The sequence below is a fragment of the Theobroma cacao genome, chromosome 8 (assembly GCF_053813885.1).
Source record: "Theobroma cacao isolate CCN51 chromosome 8, ASM5381388v1, whole genome shotgun sequence".
Classification (NCBI taxonomy): domain Eukaryota; kingdom Viridiplantae; phylum Streptophyta; class Magnoliopsida; order Malvales; family Malvaceae; genus Theobroma; species Theobroma cacao.
The window spans coordinates 2,237,469-2,261,891 of NC_142646.1; the positions used below are offsets into that span (position 1 = coordinate 2,237,469).

The 24,423-nt window shown below is 36.8% G+C and overlaps 6 protein-coding genes across 6 annotated transcripts; 2 read left to right on the top strand and 4 right to left on the bottom strand.

The window, feature by feature from the left end:
* Window positions 1–539: 539 nt before the first annotated feature.
* Window positions 540–5,241, bottom strand: LOC18591599 (la-related protein 1C-like). Its single transcript, XM_007017813.3, has 6 exons — window positions 4,413–5,241; window positions 3,639–4,218; window positions 3,423–3,567; window positions 3,213–3,303; window positions 1,548–1,619; window positions 540–1,335 (listed from the first exon to the last, which is right to left on the bottom strand). The coding sequence occupies exons 1-6, from the start codon at window positions 4,896–4,898 to the stop codon at window positions 1,057–1,059; spliced, it is 1,653 nt and encodes a 550-aa protein (XP_007017875.3). The 5' UTR covers window positions 4,899–5,241; the 3' UTR covers window positions 540–1,056.
* Window positions 5,242–8,821: 3,580 nt separating this feature from the next.
* Window positions 8,822–11,072, top strand: LOC18591600 (putative cinnamyl alcohol dehydrogenase 6). Its single transcript, XM_007017814.3, has 6 exons — window positions 8,822–9,016; window positions 9,112–9,225; window positions 9,616–9,843; window positions 9,928–10,216; window positions 10,325–10,478; window positions 10,574–11,072. The coding sequence occupies exons 1-6, from the start codon at window positions 8,922–8,924 to the stop codon at window positions 10,771–10,773; spliced, it is 1,080 nt and encodes a 359-aa protein (XP_007017876.1). The 5' UTR covers window positions 8,822–8,921; the 3' UTR covers window positions 10,774–11,072.
* Window positions 11,073–14,067: 2,995 nt separating this feature from the next.
* On the top strand, window positions 14,068–15,960 carry LOC18591601 (transmembrane protein (DUF677)). The gene is made up of 2 exons (XM_007017815.3): window positions 14,068–14,393; window positions 14,586–15,960. The coding sequence occupies exons 1-2, from the start codon at window positions 14,285–14,287 to the stop codon at window positions 15,647–15,649; spliced, it is 1,173 nt and encodes a 390-aa protein (XP_007017877.1). The 5' UTR covers window positions 14,068–14,284; the 3' UTR covers window positions 15,650–15,960.
* Window positions 15,961–16,113: 153 nt separating this feature from the next.
* On the bottom strand, window positions 16,114–18,835 carry LOC18591602 (Single hybrid motif superfamily protein). Its single transcript, XM_007017816.3, has 6 exons — window positions 18,539–18,835; window positions 18,396–18,444; window positions 18,180–18,306; window positions 17,857–17,927; window positions 17,674–17,746; window positions 16,114–16,499 (listed from the first exon to the last, which is right to left on the bottom strand). The coding sequence occupies exons 1-6, from the start codon at window positions 18,756–18,758 to the stop codon at window positions 16,386–16,388; spliced, it is 654 nt and encodes a 217-aa protein (XP_007017878.3). The 5' UTR covers window positions 18,759–18,835; the 3' UTR covers window positions 16,114–16,385.
* A 611-nt stretch (window positions 18,836–19,446) lies between these two features.
* PER64 (Peroxidase superfamily protein) lies at window positions 19,447–21,245 on the bottom strand. Its single transcript, XM_007017818.3, has 4 exons — window positions 20,970–21,245; window positions 20,654–20,842; window positions 20,362–20,524; window positions 19,447–20,058 (listed from the first exon to the last, which is right to left on the bottom strand). The coding sequence occupies exons 1-4, from the start codon at window positions 21,171–21,173 to the stop codon at window positions 19,664–19,666; spliced, it is 951 nt and encodes a 316-aa protein (XP_007017880.3). The 5' UTR covers window positions 21,174–21,245; the 3' UTR covers window positions 19,447–19,663.
* Window positions 21,246–22,694: 1,449 nt separating this feature from the next.
* EXPA11 (expansin 11) lies at window positions 22,695–24,064 on the bottom strand. Its single transcript, XM_088808942.1, has 3 exons — window positions 23,728–24,064; window positions 23,235–23,556; window positions 22,695–23,146 (listed from the first exon to the last, which is right to left on the bottom strand). Exons 1-3 carry the CDS (start codon window positions 23,864–23,866, stop codon window positions 22,840–22,842), a joined length of 768 nt encoding a protein of 255 aa, XP_088665068.1. The 5' UTR covers window positions 23,867–24,064; the 3' UTR covers window positions 22,695–22,839.
* Window positions 24,065–24,423: the final 359 nt, after the last annotated feature.

The following is a 24,423-nucleotide window of genomic DNA, read 5'->3' on the forward strand; positions in this document are numbered from 1 at the left end:
TAACTAATACTCTTTAAGGGAATGAAGATATTAATGTATCCAACTCTTCCCAGTTCCCAGTGACAAAGGAAACAAACACCCTGGTTCACCAAGTGGGGGATTCGATCACCCGCTCTGCTCTCCTTTTATAAAATCCTTCCTAGTAGACACAGGTATCACAGTGAAAGAAAGAGTCAGAGAGTCTTGTCAAATTGATGGTTGACACATTACAGCTGTCAGTTCTGAACACTATCACCTTCATCAATTCCCCATGCTCAACTTGACAGTCTCTCACTATTGGGTAATGACACGCTCAGCCACTCAGATGTCCAAATGTTACTCTCTCCTTTTGTGTAAAATGAATGTACTACTAGAAATAATCACAGTGGGTTATGGAGATTCTGAAATCCAGCCACTGTTTTTGTTAGCTCATTGGACAATGCGAGCAGCGATGCATTGCACGTTCGTGAGTAAGGGTTATTAATTAGACCTACTCAAGCATGATAGAAAGTAATCGGAGAGCATGGGTAAATATTGCTGGAAAAGCATAAGAAAATAACTTAGGGGAAAAAAAAATGTATGAGAGTGTGTAGAATATATATATAACTTAAGAATGTGAGGCAGGAACAAAACCAAAAAATGGAAAAACAAAAGAACTAGAAACCTAGATAGTTACTAAAACATTCTCAGCCATGTTTAGGACAATCCAAATTCCCCTCCCTTGGAATGCTGCACCTGTCATCACTTGACCAAAAAAATAACACAGTCGTCCACTCCATACCAACAGCAAAACTATACAACCAAACAGCCTCATAATTTCTTCCCCAGTCAATAACCTAACTCTTGTTTATATCTCACTTTCTTCTCTTTCTCTATCTTTCAAAGATAAATTTATGCATCTTTCTTATTGTTTGCCTCTAGTTGCCTCATCAAAACACCGTCAAAACCGAGTAAGACGATGGTGAAAATAAAAGAAAAAGGTGTCCCATCCCTTCTGAAGTAGCATCCACTCCTGTTGAATCAAAAATAAAGCACACCAGCCTGACCGGATTGTGCTTTTCTGGTGGCATAGAGATATCAGTTTTGGTCCAAACATGTGTCGTCGGAATCCTCCCCATTGCAGAGTTGAGAGTGGCTAACCAGCTCGGATAGATGTCTTCCTGAGGTGTCCTCAGAATGAGGGTTCACATTACCTGCCTTACTTTGGTTAATAGACTCTTCCTTCACTGTAATCTGCTGAAAAGAACTTGCCAGCATATCAGAACTTGATGCACCTGGAGATAGTATGCCTGACTCTGTGGAAACCCGAGAAGGTATCCATTTCATCCACTCATTAAGCCTCCTCACTTTGTCATCCTGCAGATATTTCAATAACAGTCAAAACCTACCTGAAAAAACAGCACCAGTCTGGCAATTTATTGCCAGTTTCTTGGACTCAATGCCACTGCCTAAAAGACTAAAAGGGGATTTCCAGTCAACAAGAAACTTGATTGAAACTTAGAGCTGATTTTTAGAATTAATAAGGCATTTCCCTTGTTGCTTAATAATTATTGCAATGCTGAATGTACCTGTACTTCCACAATAGTTGAACTCCGCAAGGAATCTAATATCAGCTGAATGTTGCTTGTCAAACTCTTAACCTGCAAAATAATCACCATAGAACAAACTTGATCTGCACAGGGCACTCAAATGTTTTAAAAGGTTCAAGAAGCATCAGATATATTATGGTACAAACATAAATATTAACAACACATCAACCAATAGTATGTATGAATACTGGATAATCAAGAAACCCCATGAGAAAAGAAAGAACAAGAGATTTAGTTATTTAGACATACAATCATTGTAATGCTTCCATGAAAAAATAGTCAGATATATCAATCAATCAACAATTTAATGCAGATAGAAATCATTTAATGCTACCCCTCAGAAGATAATTGGGAACAGAATAGATGGTTTCTATATCATTTTTTATTTTAATTGGAGGAAGGGGATTCGAACCCTACTCTTTAAGCAGGGAATCATGCACCAACCAATGAGCCAAGTGCTCGGATGCTTCTAAATCATTTAAAAGCAGTATAAATTTAACTAAACTACATTCCCCACTAATTCCTTCGTATTAACCCGCTCAGCAGGCCGCCTAAAAAAGGAGAGAAGAAGAAGAAGTCAAAACAATGGTATAAACGAGACAATCAGAAAGTCTTTGCTACTTATTCTGAAAGGAACACGCAGAATAAAACCATGTGTCTAAATCACTAAACAAATGAACCAAAAGACAACCTTATTATAGACCAGCTATTGCATACATGATACAACAATCAGATCTTCACGGCGAAAGATTAGATATTAAGGAGTCAGGATGAGAAGAGTGTCTATACAGAGTCATGACTGACTGATACAATACAAGGCATGTGGCACACTGTGACTGGTAGAAAGTCCAGCGAGACATAGATCAATCCAAATCATCATGACGAAGAAATCTACACATTAAATACTACTACAAAGTGTAATAAATTTCCTGGTATGACTGATACGAGATTCTACTTTCCCTGATTTATAGCAATATGAATATCCTCTGAAACCAACAATATAAGGAACCCACATTTAATTACCCAATGTTTTGAAGTTCAGGTCTAGAATTTATTATGTGCAATTTCAGCTGGTATAAATTAGTTCTCCATGTCATTAGCACAAAGACTCTTTCACTTTTGCCCATTCAACCGTCTTTCCATTTATAAAAGTCCAGCGACCAGAAAAGCTTGAACCCTAGTGACCGATTAGCATACTCAACAAAGTGCCATCAGAATAAATGGGCAAAGTACTACCTCAAATTTGATACAGAAATGCTGAGTTCATGGCCCACGAATAAAAAAATAGAATTCAAAGACACCGGTTACTGAGGATGAGTGCTTTAGAAACGGATCAATAAACATAAACTTCAAAGCAAGGATTAGCAAAACTAGTTGACCAATGACCACACTAAACATCCAGGTACAGGTAAAGGAACAAGATTATCACCCTACCAAACTTCATCTGAGCTTCTGACAGGGTTTTAGACAACTTAAATACATAAAGGCTGAATAGCAGAGAACAATATTAACTCTAACGTCTATATCATGGTTCCCTCATTCGCAATAACCTTTTAGCTAGCTTGCAATTTAAGTTGGAAAAGAGCATGCAAAGATCACATGAACAAAATGAGAAACTGCTTAATCAAATCACAAAAAACTTACTCGAGGAAATCCTGCTATTAAAGAAATGGGTACCCAGCCCTGATCATCCATGTTAGACTTCAAAAACTCATCTTTTACCAAATTAGCATCACTGCACCAAAAAAAATTAGACCATCAATGCAGAGGCAGTTTATTATAAGAGAATTCTCAAAAATAAACCGTTAGGGCAAACAAAATGTCACCAAAAATTAACTGACAATGTGAAATTACCTGAAATAATAATCTATCTGATGTAATAACAAAGCAGGCAGGGGAAGTTCCGGAACAGGCATAATCATTGCAGGAGGTGGGGCATGGGTAAATAATGGCATGCCCCTAAATGGCTCCATGGGCATTGTAGGGAAATATATAAACTCTGAAGAGAAGATTAAAATTACTTAACGCCCACATAACAGAAAGAAACAAGCTCTTAATATATGAACGTACCAGGATATCCTATGGGATTCACAAATGGTCTCACAGGCTGTGGAGGAACAAAAGAATGAGCACTGGGTGGCGGAGGCCTTGGAAAGCCCCTTGGAGGAGCTCTCTGATGCTGCATATGACCATCTCTTCCACTGCCATAATTTCCACGATCCTGATCACGCCTGCCCCCATAATTGTTATGATAGCCACCATCTCCACGTGGTCCATAGTTGCCTCCCCTCCTAGAAGAATGCCGGTGATCATTGTGTGATTGAGACGCAAACCCTCCGACTGGTCTGTTTTCCCAATTATTGCCCCTATATTGAGGATCTCTCATGGAAGGATCTGGCATTGCTGGAACAAAATTACCATAACTATTTGGAGGCATTTGTAAAACAGGAAATGGCGGTGGCGGTGGTGGTGGTGGCGGGTGTTGATGAGAAAAGCCACTATGTGGAGGCCCACTAGCAGAGTTGTTGCCTCCACCACTGCCACCACGCTTAGAAGACCTTTGCCGACTTGACATTGTACGGTTTGGTGTTGAAGTCGGATTTGCATTACTAGTACCTTGCTTCTGAGTTGATTGGGGTATTACCGGCCCCTATTATTAGCACAAAATTACTGTCAGCTTTTACTTAATTATTAATTAATAACTAAAATAAGAAGTCACTCTGTGTTTGGTTGCATAACAAGAAATAAATATGGCAAGTAAAGAGATTCCTTTTCCTTGCCTGTTCTCCTAGTTTAATATGAATATAAATTAACAAGGGCAAAATAAAAAGAATTAGAACAAACCTGAGAAGTAGAAAGCGATCCGTCAGGAACGGTCTTGGAAGAAGAGTCAGCTAATGATTTGGGGGAAGCCCTAGCGGCTTCAGATAAAGCAGGCCAAGACGCAGCTCCCATTACGGGGCTCACCTCAACGACGCCATTTGAAGGCTTGTTCCAAGCCGGCTTCTTGGACCGAGCAGCCGCATTGCTGTTGCTATTCGAATCAGAGCCACCGTCGGCGGCCAAGTTATCCGGCGGCGGGGAGGAGGAGGAGGAGGAGGAAGCCGCTTTCGAAGGGGAGCAATCGGAAAAAGTTGCTTGCTCCGGTAGGGAAGCGACGGGGGGTGAGGTTGCTGATGATGGTGAAGAAGGGGTATGATGAACGGCTACGATTGATTCCGACTCGCCTCGAACAACTTGAGCCCAGGGAGAAGGCAAATTTTTGCGGCGGAACTGAGGGCTGTTGAGACCACCGTCGCTTGGAGAAGAAGAATCAGCCGTCATAGCCATTCGAAAAATTAGGGTTTTTTAAAACTCAAAACAAAATTGTATCGGAAAACGAAAAATCGGTGTCTATCGCACAACACATTAATATTTAATCGGTTAATCAAAATCCTTGTTTAATTAACCTCGAAACGCATAACAACGACGGAAGCAGCGAGAGACAGAGCATTTAGGGTTTGTTTAACGAGAATGCAGGAATCTGATGGGGAAGGAAGATGGATCTAACACGTGAAACGCACGAGCGAACCGCCGAATTACCAAAGAACCGAAGCCTGTGTTGCGTTGTTTAGGTTTCTTTCCTTCCTTTCTCTTCTCTCTTTTTTATTTATTACTTTGTGTTTTTTTTTTTTTGGGCTTTGTTTTTTCTGTTTTTTTCCTTTCATTTTATATATATAATTTCTTTTCTTTTGGGGTTTGTGCCTTTTTGGGCTTTGTTTTCAGGAGTAAGGGAACGGAAGCTGCAGGTTTTAGTTAGTGAGGCACGGAAATTACCAAAACGACACCTCTAACCCTCTGTCTCCCTTCTCGGGCTCCGCTTGTATGTTCCTAACCCACCCACGAAACGCCACCGTTTTGTACTCATTGAAATAAATTGAAAGGACAAGAATTTAATTTGGATTTTAGGAGCGCTTTTGTGAATAATTAATCATATATTATCAAAATTAATTGGTAATTTTTTGCAAATTTCTGAGGTTGTTAAAGTGAATCCAATTATGGGAAATCCAATTTCCATGTGAAATTGAATTGCTATACTTTGACTTGACTTTTTGGCAATGCATTTGGTCAGTTCCAACTATATATGTCTTTATGTATATCTCCAACAGCTTAATTTTTATATTCTGAAGAAATGTCAAATATATTTTTTAATATGTGAAATATGAATAGGAATTTAAATTTAGTTTGGTTTCACATTGAATTTGAGAGAAGGAATATTTGTCATCATTAAGGTAATATACAAATTTATAATAATTTATTCACTTTTTATCTTTATATATTCAATTGTACATACATTTGCTCCTAGGAGAACAAGTGTGGAAACATAAATAAAAAGTGAACAAATGGATATGAGTTCATCAAAAGGTTTTTATTTTACATAATTTTTGAAAAATTCTTAAATTTTGTAAAAAGTTTAAATAATTTTTTATTTTTTTATTATATTCAATTAAATCAATATATTTTTATTTTTATTAAATAAACTCTTATAATTAATAATTGACTACTTATCATTAATTAAAATAATATTTATTATTTTTATATCAATATGACTGATGTGACGTTTGTGTAAAAAAAACATATGACATGCTATATCAATATGTCATGTTATCATCTATTATAATATATTAACATGTAATAATAGTATCACGTGATATAAAATGATAAAATTACATTTTAATTAAGTCAAATTTTAGTTATTATGACTTATATAACTAAAAAAAGTTTAAAAACTTATTTATCTTAAAATTAAAGTAAAAAAGTTTAATTAAACGTGTTAAAAAGATAAAAAAATTTAAATTTTTTAAAATAATTTAAAATTTTTTAAAATATTATGTCTTTTATTTTAAATTTTTTATTGGGATTTTTCTATTAAAGTGCAAATAGCAAAGATTCTTTAAAGTTCAAGGAATGGATCAAGAAGATTAAGGATGGGACGACCGGCTCACGCTTGGTCTGAACTCAAGGGTGCTTTGGGTCTGAGGCCAGCCCGTGCGTTGGAAGCCTAAGGAAGGTTTTAGATGTCTAAAAGTTGTTGGACCAGGTCCAATTTTAGAACAATGGTCAAGTCTATTGAGTTTGCAACTAATTCCAATCCACTAATCTAAAATGAGATGAATTGTTTTTTTGGCAAACTATTTAAAAACAAATAAATATATTAAGAGTTAGTTTGACTTGATTTTTTTTAACTTAAAAATTATTATGAAGTTTTTATAAAAAATAATAGCTTTTAAAATTAAGTTAAAATTGTTTGATAAATTTTTTTAATAAGTTATTTTTTTATAAGTTATAATTTTGGTTAAAATTATAATAAAAAATATTTTTTTTAAGAGTAATATTGTAATTATTTTTAACAGATGAAGATATTTGAAAATAAAAATAAAAATTCTCTTGCATTTTTAAAAGAAAAAAAGAAAAAACTCCTCATAGGAACTTTTCCTGAAGTTCTTTTTTTCAAAATTTTATTCTTTAAAAAAAGTTACTTTTTTTTAAGAACTTTTCAAAATTTTATATTTGACCTGATTTTTACTTTTAAGAAGTAAATAAGCTGAAAAAAAACCAGACAAAACAAGCACTAAAGATAAAAACAATAAAAAAAAAAAAGAAATAATCGTATGTGAATAGTTTAAGTAGTGAGCTTCTCGTGTCCTTTAATTAATTTGTTCGATTTGATTTGATTGAATTAATTATCTAAAGTCTCTTTTGATATACATTATATTTACCTTTTATGACTTTTTTCTTTTATCCAAATATTAAATGTGGAGAAAGATTCAAGTTCACCTAAATTTTTTTTTTATTTAAATGTATATGTTAATTAAACGGCACAAAATTATAAATTTTATATAGCTAATATCTTTATTGATTCATTATATATATGTCATTATAATTAAAATTAATAAAAATTTTGTGTCTATTTAAATTCAAAATGGAGCCGCAATCTCATAAAAAAAAATCATATAACATACACAAGTAAAGTGAATTAAATGAGACGGAGCAAGTATTTAATTTGATGGAGTAGGCTTTAGTTTATATGTTTCTCTTAACTTGATTATCAGTGTATCAAATCTTTTTTATATTCATACTTCCTTTTTTTTTAATTAACTAATTAAACTCCATATGAACCATGAGAGATAACTTAAATTCTAAATTTGATAAAAGAGAACTTTAAGTATCTATAACATACTTAAAACAAAATTTAAAAAGATTTTTTTATTTTATCACTAGTCATTTAAAAGGTATTCATGTCGAAATTTGAAAAAAAGGCTTTTAAAACTTTTGAAGATTAAATTTAGGGTTTGACATGTGATGGATGGCGAGTAAGAGAAATTTTATCATAAGTTTGTTGAAAGATCATCTGCCGTCATCGCAAGGACTTAAATATTCTTGTATGAGATGATCCATACGGCAATTTCTTCGGAATTTCACGAAGGGAACCGACAGAAAATTGAAGGTCAAAGAGAAGTCCATAAATAGGTGTAGGACCGTAGGCCCCCTATTCAAACTTTTGTAGGCCCCATATTCAACAAATTCTTAGCAACTCGACTTTTGGAAAAAATGCTAGGAGAAAAGGCGAGGCGATGACATGGATGTAGAGCTCTTTGCAGAATGCCCATGTCCTTTTAACTTAAATTAGACTATGGCCCGTAAGTTTGCACGCGGTCTCTTTCTATCTATTTTTTTTCTTTCCCTCCACGTGGTTAAACGAGGAAGACCCAAATATTATAGATAAGTTCATCTTAAGGCAGAAAAAGTAGAGTCGTGGAGTCGTGCAACTGATTTAACTTTTGCAGAATTCCCATATTTTTCACCGTAAATTTTATTAAACTAACGTGGTTCTCGACCAGAAAATGGCTGGAAACCCATGAGTCACACAAGGCTCATGGTCATAGCGACCCTCCCATTAATAAACAGGGTCGTTTGACCTCAGGGAAAAGACTTTGAAAGCCTAATAGCCAGCGTTAAGTGGAGAAGTATGAAGAGCACTCAACAACCCAACTTTTGTAGTGGTCTTAGTTCCACGAAATTGCACTTGAATTACACCCCATCTTTCATAATTCATACTGTGTTAGTTGCGATTTTTTTTTTTTTAAAAAAGGAGCAATTATATTTGGTTGTTAAACAATTGTCTGATAGGAACCAGAAATAAAAGCATTTTTAGTCCTGGCCACTACTTGTTCGTTTTCTCCCTGACACTCGCTATAAATACCACCTACTCTTTTCACATTTTACATTCAATACAAGCTCTGAGCTTTCTCTCTTTCTCACTCTCTCCCTTTGCTTGTTTGTGTGGTCGTACGTTTCGGTCTTTTCGTCCACATGGCTGTGGAAACGCCGAACCACACGCAAACGGTAGGAGGGTGGGCGGCTTATGATTCCTCTGGCAAGATCGCCCCTTACATCTTCAAACGAAGGTAACATGTTTTTACAAAATTAGTTTTCACTTTTCACTATCTTTCGTTTAGTAGGATTAACTGTTGCTAACCATGGAAGAGGCCAATATGAACAGGGAGAATGGCGTGAACGATGTGACCATTAAAGTTTTGTATTGTGGGATCTGCCACACTGATCTCCATCACGTTAAGAACGACTGGGGCATCACCATGTATCCTGTTGTTCCTGGGTAAAGAATCTCGACCCTTTTTTAGTTGTTTTTTCCTTGGGCGGGGGGAAGGGTTGATGAATTAGTTTAAGAATCTGAAGATCTAAATCCTTAATGATTACGCTTATTAGTATTATTTTTTGAAAGGCCACGTTTATTACTTGCTTGTAGATTATTTTATTATCGTTGTTATTATTTTATATTCTATCCTCTGTCTCTCTGTGGAAGTGGGGGGAAGTGGCTGCTCTTTTGACAAATTTCAGAGTTTAGCCACTTCAGTCTGAAGTAATTTCCTTTTTGACTAAAATTGCCTTAACATTGACCAAACGATGCAAGTAAACAAAAAAACAAAACTGTAAATTGAAATTGAATCTTGAATCTCTTGGTTATGGGTTAAGGTTACTCGTGCAGGCATGAAATTACTGGGGTGATCACCAAGGTGGGAAGCAATGTCAAGAATTTCAAAGTAGGAGACAGGGTAGGGGTTGGGTGCTTGGCAGCATCCTGTTTGGAATGTGAGTTCTGTAAAAGCTCGCAGGAGAACTACTGTGACCAGATCCAGTTCACCTACAATGGCATTTTCTGGGATGGTAGCATTACTTATGGTGGATATTCCAAAATGTTAGTCGCAGATCACAGGTCAGTAGTTTATCAGAGCCAGAAAAAGAAAGTTTCTTCATGTAGAATTGGATGATTACTTACTTTGAGATATTTGTTGTGAAGGTACGTGGTCCGTGTGCCAGATAACCTGCCAATGGATGCAGCAGCGCCCCTGTTGTGCGCGGGGATCACCGTCTTTAGCCCCATGAAAGATAGCCAACTACTTGAGTCACCAGGGAAAATGGTGGGAATAGTTGGTCTGGGCGGTCTTGGTCATGTTGCTGTCAAAATGGCAAAGGCATTTGGTCATCACGTAACCGTCATCAGCACCTCTCCATCAAAAGAAAAGGAGGCTAGACAGCGCTTGGGCGCAGATGGTTTCATAGTTAGCACTAATGCAGAACAAATGCAGGTTTGTTTCTCTTAAATTTTCTGCTTGTTTCACCAGGGAACTATGAGATTTCACTTTGAAGAGACCTTTTTCCAAGGTTTTTGAATCTAGTGGGTTTTATGTTGACAGAGAGGTAAGAGAACGCTAGATGTTATCTTGGACACAGTTTCAGCCAAACACTCGCTAGGACCGATTTTGGAACTACTCAAAGTAAATGGGACTTTAGTGGTTGTGGGGGCACCAGACAGGCCAATGGATCTTCCTTCTTTTCCATTAATATTCGGTACACCTTTCCCATTTGTCTTGTCCACATAGATAGACAATGAGGGGACAGAAAACTAAACAACTTTTTCCCGTTTTCCTCCATATCTATTCCAGGGAAGAGAGCAGTGAAGGGGAGCATGACAGGCGGCATGAAAGAGACCCAAGAAATGATGGATGTGTGTGGCAAGCACAACATCACATGCGATGTAGAACTCATCGAGCCAGATCAAATCAATGAAGCCCTGGATCGCCTTGCGAGAAACGATGTTAGATACCGTTTTGTAATCGACATTGCTGGAAGGTCTAAGCTTTAAAGATTCAGGATCACTGGTCTTCTGACCTCTTCCTTTGGCAAGCGACGCCTACAATTGTCAATCACCACCAGCTGTTTAATGCTCATCTTCACGAAATGCTTGCTTTGTAACGTTTGGTAGTATTATAATTTCTTTGTTTGCTTTTAGTATTATTTCGGGCAAACTAGAAGAATCTATCCTTGTAAAATCAGGCTTGAGCATTTTGGCATGCTATGCAAAGTCCAATCGATGAGCTGAAATGAACAGGCAACCCACCAGAAATATTTGAACCCGGAATGTCTTCTAGGACTTCTTTGGCTTCTTCAATCGTACTCACGCAGTTCATTATTTATACATGCACAAGAACAAAAGCTACAAGAACCCACCATTTCCCACACCATCGTATCTCTTGGCCTATCAATGACCAAGCTACAAAATAACCCACTTGGAATAATTAATCAAATTTCTTGAATATGGTATCAATTTGACATTTTTCTTTAAGAAATTAAATCCTTTGTCTTAATTATTTTCGATAAAAAAAATAAATCAAACGTCATTTATTAAGAATAGTGCCTACCTCTCCACCACAAATCATTTGCAGGTCCCTGCAAGGCTTAGGGCACCCTCCTATCGAAGATTCTTTTTTTTTCATTAATTGCTGCAAGCATTAAGAAACATCAAGCATCATAGGGGTAGCAACTTGCAAGCATCTCTTCGGTTTCCTCTCCTTTGTCTGTATATAATTTTTATTGGAGAAGATGACCTTTCAAGGGGATCATAGTCCTATAATTGTTTTGTTTCTTTGGCCAGGATATAACAAATCCTTTCACTAAGTACTCCAAATTTTCCCCAAAGAAAAAGGGACAAGGACTCTACGATTTATCATAAAATGTTATCATCCCAATGCTTAAGATTCTCCCAATTTCCAATATCTTTCTGCTGGAGATCAGAATATTATTGTGTTTTGTTTGGAAGCCAATGACTAGGGGAAAATCGTCTCTATCATACACGATGATAAATCATGAACATCATCCATATAAAAATAGCTAAAAATAGTAAGATAAATCAAGTAGGACAAATTTTTGTATCTTCCAGTGGCTTCTGCTAGTCCTCTTGTCAAAATTAGGTGGTAATGTTATATATGGACTCAATTTTTTTTTGTTTAAATGCCAATATTAAGCACCAAATATATAATTATTATATATATATATATATATATGTATATATATTTAGTGGGATATTGTTTAGGGTTATGTTTTTATCCTATACATCATCGATAGAATTGAACCAACGAGATTAGAGAGTTATTACACAACCCTATTATGATTTGTTTAAAATTGACAAAATTGATGAGGCAAGCGACGCAGTGACACAAACAAAAATGAGAAAATGTTATATGCATTTCTCATTCATAAAAAATCAAGGTACAGTGAGTTTTATATACAGCCCTGTAACTAATCTATATCAACTAACTAACTAATATTTAAAAATAATGAGTAAAGGTAACTTTTTAACAGTAACTTGTGGTAAGACTGGTAAATAGTAAAACGTTGTGTTTTACTTCTCTCATTTATTTCTTCTTGATACGGTGCGTTTGACTCTACCTTCTTTACCCATCCATTTGCAAATTCGAGTCTCTGTCTCCTTTTTTTCTGTTTATTTTCTTGAACTTATTTATTCGCATTGTTCAGCTAATAAAAATAATTAATAAATTAATATGATAAACAAATAAAAACATATGTTATTATTTTTATAGAATTTAAAGTTTTTCATGTTTAATAAAATATACTCTATCTTTCAAAAAAAAAAATTGCTCTATAAATATGACATAATTATGGCGATGCAAAGCTTCCTATATATGTCATTAGCACTTGATTTGATAAAATAATGATGGGAGGTTCAAACAAGCATAGTTTTAATTAATTACGTGGCCAATTCCTGATCCCGTATTTGATATAAAATCTTCATATTGTTCATATCAAGATGAGGAGAAGTGGACGCAAGAAATTCCCGAGGGCTAAATTTGAACTAGGAAAGCAATCATTAAGCTCTCCAAATGATTAGTTATTTTGGCAAAGTTTGCGCGTATATATGGAGTGTTCCCATGGGGGGAAACAAGTTCATGAACTGGACAGCAAAGAGAAGAAGGTAACGGCTTAGCCATATTATTATTTTCATCTTAAATAAAAAAAAATAGCAATATTTTCACATCTATCAGCTCCTTAGAATGGATCTAAATGATCAACAAATTAATTAATTAATTATTAACATTGTTTCATGTGTTCGCTGTACATTAATTTTAAGAAAATTTGTTTATTAAATTCAGAGACGGATCCAAAAATTTTTCTAAGTGGTACCATAACTAAAATAATAATAATTAAAAAAAATAATGAATTTATTAACATTATTAATTACATAAAATTTTAACATAAATAGTATAACTAGCAGGGACTATGATCTAACACCACTTATATCAACACGGATCCGCTCCTACTCAAATTATTAACAGTTTGAGAAATGTGTTACATTTTCCATCTACTTGGCCAAGTCATTAAGTTCTTATCTAGTTGAAGCTTAACGAAAGCAAAATGGTTTTCCTCTCTGAATTTGTTCTAATCACACGCTCCTCTTAATCTTATATTTCAATTTTGAAAATATCCAAAACGCTAGTATTTAATCCATGAAATAGATTTTGATGATATAATAAATGATTTAAGGGCTTTTATGCATTAAATTAATAAATTATAGCATATATATAAGATACCAAAAAAAAATGATTATTTGTAATCTTATCAACTTACGAAAATAAACAATTGAAAATCATCTTTAATTATCCACTCTATAATTGAATATTTTTACTGTACATACTTCAACCAAAAGGACAGGAAAAACACCAAAAATCGGTGTTGCAAATATCCTTAATGAATCATGATTCATGATCCAGTCATCTAATCTTATTTAGATCATGTGCTTAATTCAAATATTAGGTTGTATATTTAAATTTTCTCTTCTTACACTAAAAGACTATGTCATCGTTTTTTTTTTTTTTTGATACGTACACTAATTAAAAGGATAATTATTTTTATTAAAAATTAGACTTGTTAAAATAGTAAAATCCTGCAAAGCTTGAACTATGAAGCATAAATGACACATGCATGCTAATCCAGAAAAGGTTGAGAACACGTTATCTAACTTATAGTGTTAGAAAGCAAGATTTACCAGAAAAGGAAAAATAATGCAAATAAAAGGAAAAAAAAAAACCCGATAAGATTTTATTTGGATGAATAAAATAGAAAAGAAAATCAGACAAGTTAATAGCGTATGAAGCAACTTCAATAGTCGTAACCTCCGAACTTTGCCGCACTGTTTGAATTAGGCAAGCTTTGTCTCGAGACATTCCACGTAGATTAACAACCGTGTCGGGGACGCAATAGTGGGACAAAAGCTATAACGATTTCTAGCCTCCCTCTGCTTCTTTTTTGTTTTATAATATAAAATCTTCTCGTCAAGCCATCAAACTCTTATATTTGCTATGCAATCTGATGATGATCTGATTCATCGAAACTTTTTCAAAACGGGAAGTGTGGTGTTCAAGAACATGTCTCGAGGGAGAAAGATGATCCGGCCAGAGCTGAAATCAGGTCAGTGCTCCAGGAATTCGGTTTGATAAATCTTAAGAGCTTGTGTGTTTTCCATTCTTTTGATTACAAGGTGTGTGTTCATGGTTTTTGTTGCCCTCCGAATCTGTTCTAGCGATGGAGCATGGTGGGTTTGGTTTGATTCTGATTTTGGAAAACCTTATTGGGTTTGTGGCGTTTGTTTTGTTCTCTCAGGCAGATTGCAGATGGAGGGTGGCGGTAACTTGAGCGGCAAGACAAACGTGAATGAAGAGTACGAGGAAGCTTTCAGGACAAAGTCTTATGTTGAAATGTGGAGCCAGGTTCATGGCCAGCTGGAAAAACCTAGCTTTGATAAACTTCCTTCATCATCTTCTATTCCTTATCAGATAAACCTGTCCGAGTACCTGCTTAAACCAAGGGAAGAAACGCTAGACAAGATAGAGAGCTTGAATTGTCATCACCTTCTTCTTGATTACTTTGGAGCTGGCTTGGAAGCTTGCAATCTATGTGAATTACTCCTCCGAAGCATCCAGCAGACGCGCGTTTATTATCGGAAAATTAGAAGGGTGATCAAGATAAGCGGGGGGATGCAAGGTTTTTCAGATGAGCAATGCAGCGTTATACTAAAGGAGCTGGCTGGATTTGCATCACTTAAAAATCCATTATCTATTATCAGTACAGCGCAATTCAGGGAGATTCATGAGACAAACGTGGATTTGTTCCATAAATTAACATCAAAACGCGAAAAGATAAAAAGGCAAGTGAAATCTAGAAGAATCTCCAAACAAATCGAGGGTCTTTGTCTAGTAATTTCTCAGACTAGTCTCGTAACTGCCTTGCTGGTACTTGCATTCCACAGCATGGTTGGAATTATAGCAGCACCGGGGCTTGCAGCCTGCTTATTCGGCATAAAGAAGAAGAGAAGAAGCAAGTCGTCCGATCAGCAAGGGCTTAAGACAAGCTTGCTCGAAAGTCTTGGTGCGCAGCTTGACATCTCAGCCAAAGGAATTTATATTTTGATCAATGATTTCGATACCATGAGCAGACTGGTGTGGAGGCTGCACGATGAGATAGAGCACCGAAAAGCTATAGCTAGTATGTGCATTAGAAATGGGAAAGTTGAGGTGCTGAAGGAGGTGATAAGAGAATTCTCTATGCACGACTCCAGCTTCTTGGAGCAGTTGCAAGAGCTTGAGCAACATACTAAACTATGTTTCCACACAATTAACAGATCGAGAAGGCTCGTTATACAAGAAATAATCGATGCGCAACCATAGGCAGTGCAATTCAAGGAGAATACTTTTGTCTTGCTTATAGAGTTTCGTAAAGACAGTGATCTTCGCATAAGTGCAAAGAAGGTTGAAGTCTGTACAATGACTCGGACACTTCCGCGGCTTTACAATCATCAAGGTAAAGGAAATTGACAGATCTGCCTCAGCTTCTTTACCTTCCGTTTTCCTGCTGTAGAGTTATCAAATCGCCAGTTCTTTTATTTCCTTGCAGAGCCAAGTATTGTCTCATTCTTTGTCTTTGTAAACATACAGGCCCAATTTACTTTACAATCTGAAAGTAATTTCTGCGCTGAGAAGTTTGCATAGCTTATCATGCTCATTCTTTTTGTCTTTGTAAATGGAATACCATTGCATTGAGAAGTTGAAAAAGGTTAGAGTTTTGTGTTTTACCTTTGCTAGCTCCGATTACACTACTGTCTGCACGAAATGCTTCTCGGAAAAAGAACAGGTAAAAACAAACTGAATACACAGTCTTAATTGTCATTAAAATTATTTCGCTGATGAAATACAAAAATGTGAGCAATGTTACATAGTTCACCCCTTCCCCATTGAGATTAAATAATGTTAGAGCATTATCATAGTGATGAACTTAACTTGTGAAAACCATCAGACAAACTGGTGATCAAGGGATTCCTTTTGTATGAATTCAGTGAGGGAGTTGGCTTCTCTTGATTTCCTGTTTGCTGTTAGGTCAAATAATAAATCCCTTCCTACTGAAAATTCAGCAAAGTTCTCTCAATATCTTGAATTCTTCAAGGCTCAATAAGGAAGTTTTGACCTTAAGCCAGTCTGCTGGCTTTGGCATAATAATTGCTATGTATCCTTCTCTATCAGCCTGCAATCAACAACATAGACAAATCACAGTTTTAACAGCTAATAGAAGCTTAAAAGCAGTGCTATGTAGAACAAAAAACAATGCAACCTACTAGTACAATTTATAAGTTGATACCAAAACCTAAGTGCATAAATCTTTATATTAGACTTTCAAGTACATAGATAATAGTATGCTAGATCCTTCACCTCAAATAGAAGAAAAAACATTCTGCTCGTCTGGAACAGGGTTTTTGCAACACTTAGACAACAAATAGTCAAACTAAAAGGCCCTAGATAAACTCAGCACAATAAGCTACCTATATTAGATTCTAGCCAAAAAGTTTTAGGCTAATGGAATTTTGCATCCAGTTGCAGAAACCATAAGTTCTTTATGTCCTTTTATTTGACGGGAAGGACTAAGATCGACCTAGGAATTGAAGCTCACCAGCCTTCGTATTACCAGTTTAGAGCAACCAATTAGATCTCTTCTTCACCTAGTCATTGATTGATTTTAGATTCACAAGACCTACATCAATCAAAATTTGGCAACTCTCTTCCATCAAAGGCAGAATCTACACTTGAAAGACTGATGCATAGATGACCATGCAAAGCAAGTTTGGCTAAAACAAGACCAGGACTTCCATCAAAGATATAGGACTATTTCCTTTTCTAGACATGATTTGTTTCTTCACCTTAAAGCAAAATTCATTTAATCCATGACCCCAAGATAACTAAATCATGCAGATAAGAAACACTATCAATTAAAGCCACAACTTGTTTATTGATATTTGTTAAAGAATTTATATGTTCCTATGTTCTGTCTCCCAATGATTTCCAAAGAATCTTGAAGAAGCCACGCGGGATCCATTTCCTGGTCAAGCATCAACAAATTTGGACATTTCTTCCTTGACACACGGATACTATTCTCATAAACTTTGCTCAGAATGATAAGCCTTATAGTTATTTCTATCTTTCGCACAAACAGTGAAATCTGCAATTCACCAGACCAAGCAGGCATTGGCTACATTATAACAACTCACCCAAACTTTAAAACACTAATCATCCTTTATCCTAACATATGACTTTCGAATTATCGGGAAGAACAAAGAGTGCAAGAGATGAGAAGGATATAATTCCTATCTTCTGAGCATATATGAATTGAAAACCGGTAAATAAGGGCAGCTAAGTATTCTCACCGACGAATTAAGCAGCTCTGGCTGCTTAATTAATCTGTCATTCACTTCCAAAAGAGAGCCTTTAACACAACACCTGCCCGAAACTGCTATTCACTTCAACAAGAACAAAAAAAGAAAAGAAACAGGGAGAGGGAGAAGGAGAGAGGCTTCACAAAAAATAATGCTGAAAATAATCATACATACCTCACAACATAGGAATCATCACCGGTGCAAACCTTGCACAAAGCTGTATTGGACTCGAAATGTTGTGCATTCTGCAAGGGCATCACATCTAGCTTCAATTAAACTTTCTCTAAGCTAAATGCTTGCATTAACCTCTCTGATATCATAAATTCGTAATCACCAAAGTGAATGCACCTTACTTTGGTTTCCTAATTTAAACCATTACCAATTGATATCACATGGAAAAACCTCTTTAAAACCCCAACTTGAATTCAACTATAAAATAAAATTCAGATGATTTTCTAATCAATTATAGAAACAAAGAGAGAGCTAAATAGAGATACCCTCTTTCTCTTTCCGGTGACCTTCATGCTACTGCGATCGGATTTGCCGACATTAAAATCAACCGCCGTGATCCCACCTTTATCCTTAAATGCCAGGTGAGTCGAAGCCAAGCCAACAACACACAATCTACAAAATTACAAAAAAAAAAATGTTTAGTCAATCCAATATTTCAAACCTATTTAAACCCAAAAAACGAAAATTAAAAGAACTGTTACCCATTGGCATGGCGATAAACGTACTGGTCGTTTCCTGGCTTCATAAAGTCTGTAAAATTCGAGCTTTAAGATTCAAAACACAATTTTTTTTTTCAGTCTGAGATTCAAAAAACAAATTATTAACCGCAAAAAAGGGGAGGGACCTGGAGCAAAGTAAGAGACAAAGTTGGTTTCAACAGCGGAGGGAGGTGTGGGAGGAAGTTGGGATACATCAGGGACCAGAAGCTTATGCAACTCTTCCTCTTCATACTCTGCTTTTTCTCGTACCGGTCTTTCTTCTTCTTCTTCTTCTTCTTCGTGTAAGCTGTTCGACACAGTTGTTTCTTCCAGTTTGCGTGTTCGGTCGACCATGTCATCCGACATTGATTTCTTAACTGAAACTAACGGAGGGGAAAGAGGACCAGGGTTTTACGGAACTTCGACATGTTTTACAGACGACTGGAACTCTGGTTTGGGCCCAAGCAGCCCAAATATAAATTAGAAGGTTCATTTGTGCATTCTCGATTGGACTTCATAAAGGTAGATCAGCCCAAATTTTGAGCTCAATACGTTTTTAGGTCTAATTTGCATGTACCATCAGATGAAATTTGAGCTAAGTTTGAGTATTATTAAACCTTTGTTTTCTCTCTTATGAATATCATATGGTAGTAGTTGTTATGCACATTTTTAAGGGAATCAAACCATAATTTATTCACCCACTTAACACATCGTTCAAATTTAAATACTAGAAAAGTCTATTTCAATTGTTGAAATATCGTTTTGATAGTACCATTACAAAAACAAAATATAGGATTTTTTTTTTTTTAGATTTCCATTGATAATATCTATTGCCGTCGGAAATGTTAATCCATAATTTTACCGTCATGTTTTTTTTTTTTTTAAATTTTTGTGCTTAAATTTTAACGATTGAATATTGACCATATATACTCAGTCGGTAATTGTTATTGATGATTTACTTTTCACTTAGTTGTGATAGGTAAAAACCATATTTTTGGTAGTGTACTTGCTCCATGTTTATCGGAAAATTCAAGGTTGGGACTCAAGCAAACAATAAAACAGAGCACTAGGATTTTTGTTTTTCCATTAAATCACATGATACATAACATTTCAAATACAAATTCCTATCCGTTCTCTTCGACGGCAGCCAAATAACACACTTGCTTCTCTCACTCTTATTGTTTTGATAACTCTAACCAAATAATAGAACTGGCTAGATGATAACTTGATGCATGGCCTACAACCTTGGTAACTCTGAATTAGCTTTGAGCTCACCTGACCACTCTGCAGTCTAGCCTGATCTCTTTCCCACCGGTAAGGCTACTCATCTTGATCATGGAATTGACGAAGGCCTTCTCGAAAGCCTTCTGGGAGTTTGCAAATTTAGAGACCAATGCTTCGGTTTTTGGGGTGGTGAGTAAAGCTTGATCGGAAGAGAAGATGCTCTTCCCCTGAAGAATCAGCTTGTAGTATGCGTTGTCAAATACAAAGGTGGAAGAATCCAGGGGTGAGCCTGCATTTTGCACCTTGTTGTGGGCCGGACACACGCTCCTTAACTTGGCGGCAAAGGACGGCTTCATGGTTGGGTCGACGTCGAGGGTGGCATTGAAACTGTGAATTCTGTTCTGGAAAGAAGAGCAGTGGGAGAACCCCAGAGTGTGACCACCTACATGTAAAAGGCGGTCAGTACGCCAGATAAACAACAAGGGATCTTCATCATGTCTGAATTCCAGGAATCTTTTACTTAAGAACTCCAATCAAGTGTATTCAACATGGGAATCCAGCAGACCGAGAAAACGAATTTTGTAAAATGAAAATCCAACAATTTATTTGTGCCTATTAAGCCATGGGAATCAGCTTGGGTTGATGTCGGTGGAAATATTAGGATGTCAGGCTAGAGTTATTAGTATGTTTTCTGGGAGGTGAAGCAATTTTACTGGACTTGGAAGATGATTATAAAGAGATATACCTGAAAGAGCAACTAGATCTTCAATGGAGAGACCTCTCTGAGCAAAGTTTTGTTGTAGCTGTGATATGTTAAAGGTGGAAGCCGGTAACTGTCTGGTCTCAGTTGCCAAGGAAATTCTTCCATCCTTCCTTCCTTTGGGCACCTCCCAAGTGGGACCACCAGACTAAAAATATAACAGATGACCACAAACAATTAAAAGTAAAGCACTTGGGTTGGTATTTGGAATCAGTCACTACAACTTGATAAGGATAACCAACCCAAACCAAACGGCATTAATGTCAATGTTACTAACCAGAGCAACTGCATCCCTGGCAGCCAGGGCCAAGATATCAGCACAGGAAACCACGCCGGGGCATGAAGATTCCAACTCTTTTTTTGCATTGTCAATGACATAAAATGCATGCACTGAAATGTTAGGAGGTCCATCTTTCTCTGCCTTGTTGTTTCCCTTTGAGTTCAGCAACACGGAAGCATCGCAGCCCTTTCAAATTAGATCAAACATAAAGTAAGTCATATTATCCGAACCTCTGTATCCTTGTGTTCCTTTGTATGTGTATGTAAGAGAAAATAAGACATTAACAAATATTTAAAAAAGAAAAATTCTATACTCTGATAAAGCAATCATGAAAGTGCATGCGAAGCAGCGCAGCTGGAACAGTTCTGTCATTCGACATCGCTTTCTTGACTACACTCGTAACAATGGACTCGAGCTGAGGGCAGGTGTGGTCATAGTAGTTTGAGCTCAGTGCTCTGACCGGAGATGAAACTGAAAACATGAGAATGACGAAAGCAAGTGCAACTACGGCTGCCATAGTTGAAAAATTAAGAATTGAACTCACAACTACTTTGAAGATTAACGAACTAGCTAGCTATGCAAAGTTGATGGCGAAGGAAAGTGATATTTATAACAAGGGAAAGACAAGACCATAAATTGGAGTTGTTGCTATCGATAATGGTTGTTAGCATATTCGGTGATCAAGAACCATTGTTTAGTGGAGTAGTACTCAAGCATGCTGGTAAAGCGAAGCCCTATCGAATTTGATTGTGATAGGCCTCTATAAAAAAGAATCAACGTGAAAATTTTAGTTGAGTTTTGCATGTTGACCTCCATAGTAAAACCATCATTATTTTTTTCATATAATTTAAGCAGATCATTACGTTGTCATACCCCACAAAGTTAAACCAGGGAATAATCATTGCACCAACGGCAGAGTAAAATCTAAAATAATCAGAAAGTAAAGCATGATAACAGGACCCATTTCAGAATAAAACGAGCCTAGTACTATGCCAAGAGACACGGGAAGGAGGGTTGGAAGAGCTACCAGAACCAATAATTTCTTTTGCCGAGGCCTGATTAGGACTTAAAGCAGAGCATTGACCCTACAGAGCTTAAAAAGCGGGGTTGAACAAATAATGAAATCCTTGTCTTAACGCTAGCTTGATCAAGAATCAAAAGAGTCCAGACTCTACGGGCCTCAACTGACTGTTTAAATGTCATTGTCAACAGCCTAGCAAATAACAGAACGGTCCAGATTATCTTTCATTGAGAACGCCTCGCACATTGGTGACTGACGTTTGACAATGAATCGGTTCAGAGTCTCAAACTCTATGGAACCCATGAAAGAAAACTGAAAGAAGAGTTGGGCCTGAGGCTTCAGAATCCGGCCTGGCTCACGCCCTTCTGCAGAATATATGTATTAGGGATTTGGGACTGAGGAATTCTGATATAAAATCTAAAAGCTCGAGGACTTTTGTACTTGGACAAGACAACATGGAAAATATATTAATGGAATCAGCGGTGCTTTGGAAATCACAGTTACATAGACCCTTGATCAAACTTGGAAAAAGGTTCAGTGGATCAAAAATAATTTTATTTTGGGGAAAGTTCATGGTAGGTTAATAACGCCAAGAGCTGTCTCTGTCTGTCTTTTCAAGTTTCGTTTCTTTTATTCCCTTAAAAAAGGCAGAGGCCATGAGTTAGTAGCCTCTTCTGCTATAGTCTACATCCAAACAACAGAGCTTTCAATCTATGAGACAGAACAGAATTTAACCTTGTTGGGGTAAATGACAGAAGGTTTGTCGGTTGCTTTATTCAATTGGAATGAAAAATGGGTAGAACGATCAAGCAACAACTCCTATTACAAACATATAAATTTGTGAAAACAAAATTTACATAAGCTGAAGCTGCAAGTTTTTTCTTTTCTTGCGCTTCTTATTGATATGATCTTAGAATAATTCCAAACATCGTCCGAATTTCTTGTATCGAAAGCACAAAAAGTAATGTAGCGGCTTTGAGTTCAAGGATTCACTTCCATCTGAACCACCACCCAGAGAACAGAAAAGTAGCCGTGTGAGTTTAACCATCTCATCTGGTATATCCCAAGAAATGTATGGCGGGCAGCTTTTTTTGTAAAATATAAGCACGCCTCTGCCGGGAACTAAAAACCCAGAATCCTGAACTCCAAAGCTTTTAGTAACTTAGAATTGAAGATTGCTAGAGAAACTCTGGCCGAAACCCCAATTTGCTGGCACAACGTCAGGGAATAGTCGAGTCACTCCATCAGTGGTGGTGACCTTGAACGACAAAGATTGGCCATTGAGATAGGCATTGGATTGCCAGTTAGCTCCCCAGTTCCTTGACATTGCCATCCACCCAGTTTTAGAGCCTTTGATGGATACAGATTGGATTGATCCTGCTCCTCCCACATTGCTGATCAATACAAGCTCAAAGTAGTCTCTACCGTTGATGGTGAACCTTACTCCACCATGCTTCTTGCATGGAACCCTGTATCGTAAGAACACCGAAACGTTGACATAAGGATATAAGATTTTAAGAGTAAAAAAGAGGGAAGAGACTGAGATAGAGATGCTACCTTTGGAAGATAACAGGCACAATTCCGCCTCTGTAGATGCCGATCTTTTCCCAGGCAGGCTGAGCCATATCAAAATGCTGGAGAGGAGGGTTGCACCAGCCTCCGGCATTGTTTGGAAGAGCAACGTTGGGAGGGCAAAAGTTTGTAGCTGTAATGGTCACAGATGCTCCTTTTATGCACCATCTGGGGTCTGTTTGATAATCACACATGATCTTGTAGCACTGTCCACATGAAGCTCCATCATTGAACAAGGCAGTACTTAAAGCAGCAGTTCTTGTTCCATAGCCAGTGGCATACAAGTTTCCATATCCACAAGCTCCCCCTATTGTCAACAAATCATTCAATATCAAATGATGACGAAAATTACAGAAGAAATGTATTTGTTTCCTGCTTCTTGCAGGTTCTCAGTCTCTTCCTTCTTCTTTGGATGAATAAAACTTCATTTATCCAAAACAAAAAGATAAAGAAAAAGAAAAAGGGGGTGGCTACTAACCCATAGTTCCCGAGGCATCGCTGCCTCCATAAAATGTGGCATGAGCTTTAGTCCACCCAGAGGCCGAGAAGGCATTCACGCTGGTAGCAAGATAGCAGAGTCCAAGCAAGATTGCTGATGCAAAAATGATTTTAGCCATTTCTCGGTAGCTTAAAAGACAACGAATGGTGGAGAAGAAAGAGGAGGAAGATCGGGATGAGGAGCAGTACTGAGAATCAATGTAGTATTTACATTTATTGGCATTTCCAAGCAGGAAGAATTGGCTCTTTAAATAAGGGACCAAACTCTCGCTATGCAACAACCTCGCATGTGATCCTGCAAGTAGAGAAGAGAGGAAAACCGATTTATTTTAAGCATTTAAAAATTGAATTATCCCTGCAAAGACTCGAGATTTCTGAGCCCTCATTCAATTATTCCCACGTTCTCTCTCACTCCCCTTCTTCCACACCCACATGCTCTCCCCCAACAGAAGAGCCGTGAATGGATCAAAAACCATAAGCCCAATTGTTGTTTTATGGATTTCATTTTTATTTTGATGGTTGTTGCCATTTCAAGATGAAAACGACACCGCCACCCGTTTTTGTTTGTGATTGAATATTTCCATTTGATCAAAGCACATACACAGGTTCACATGGCCATTCTTTTGACCCATATGAAACAATGGCATTATTAATTCTTTTCGAGTCTTCGCACATG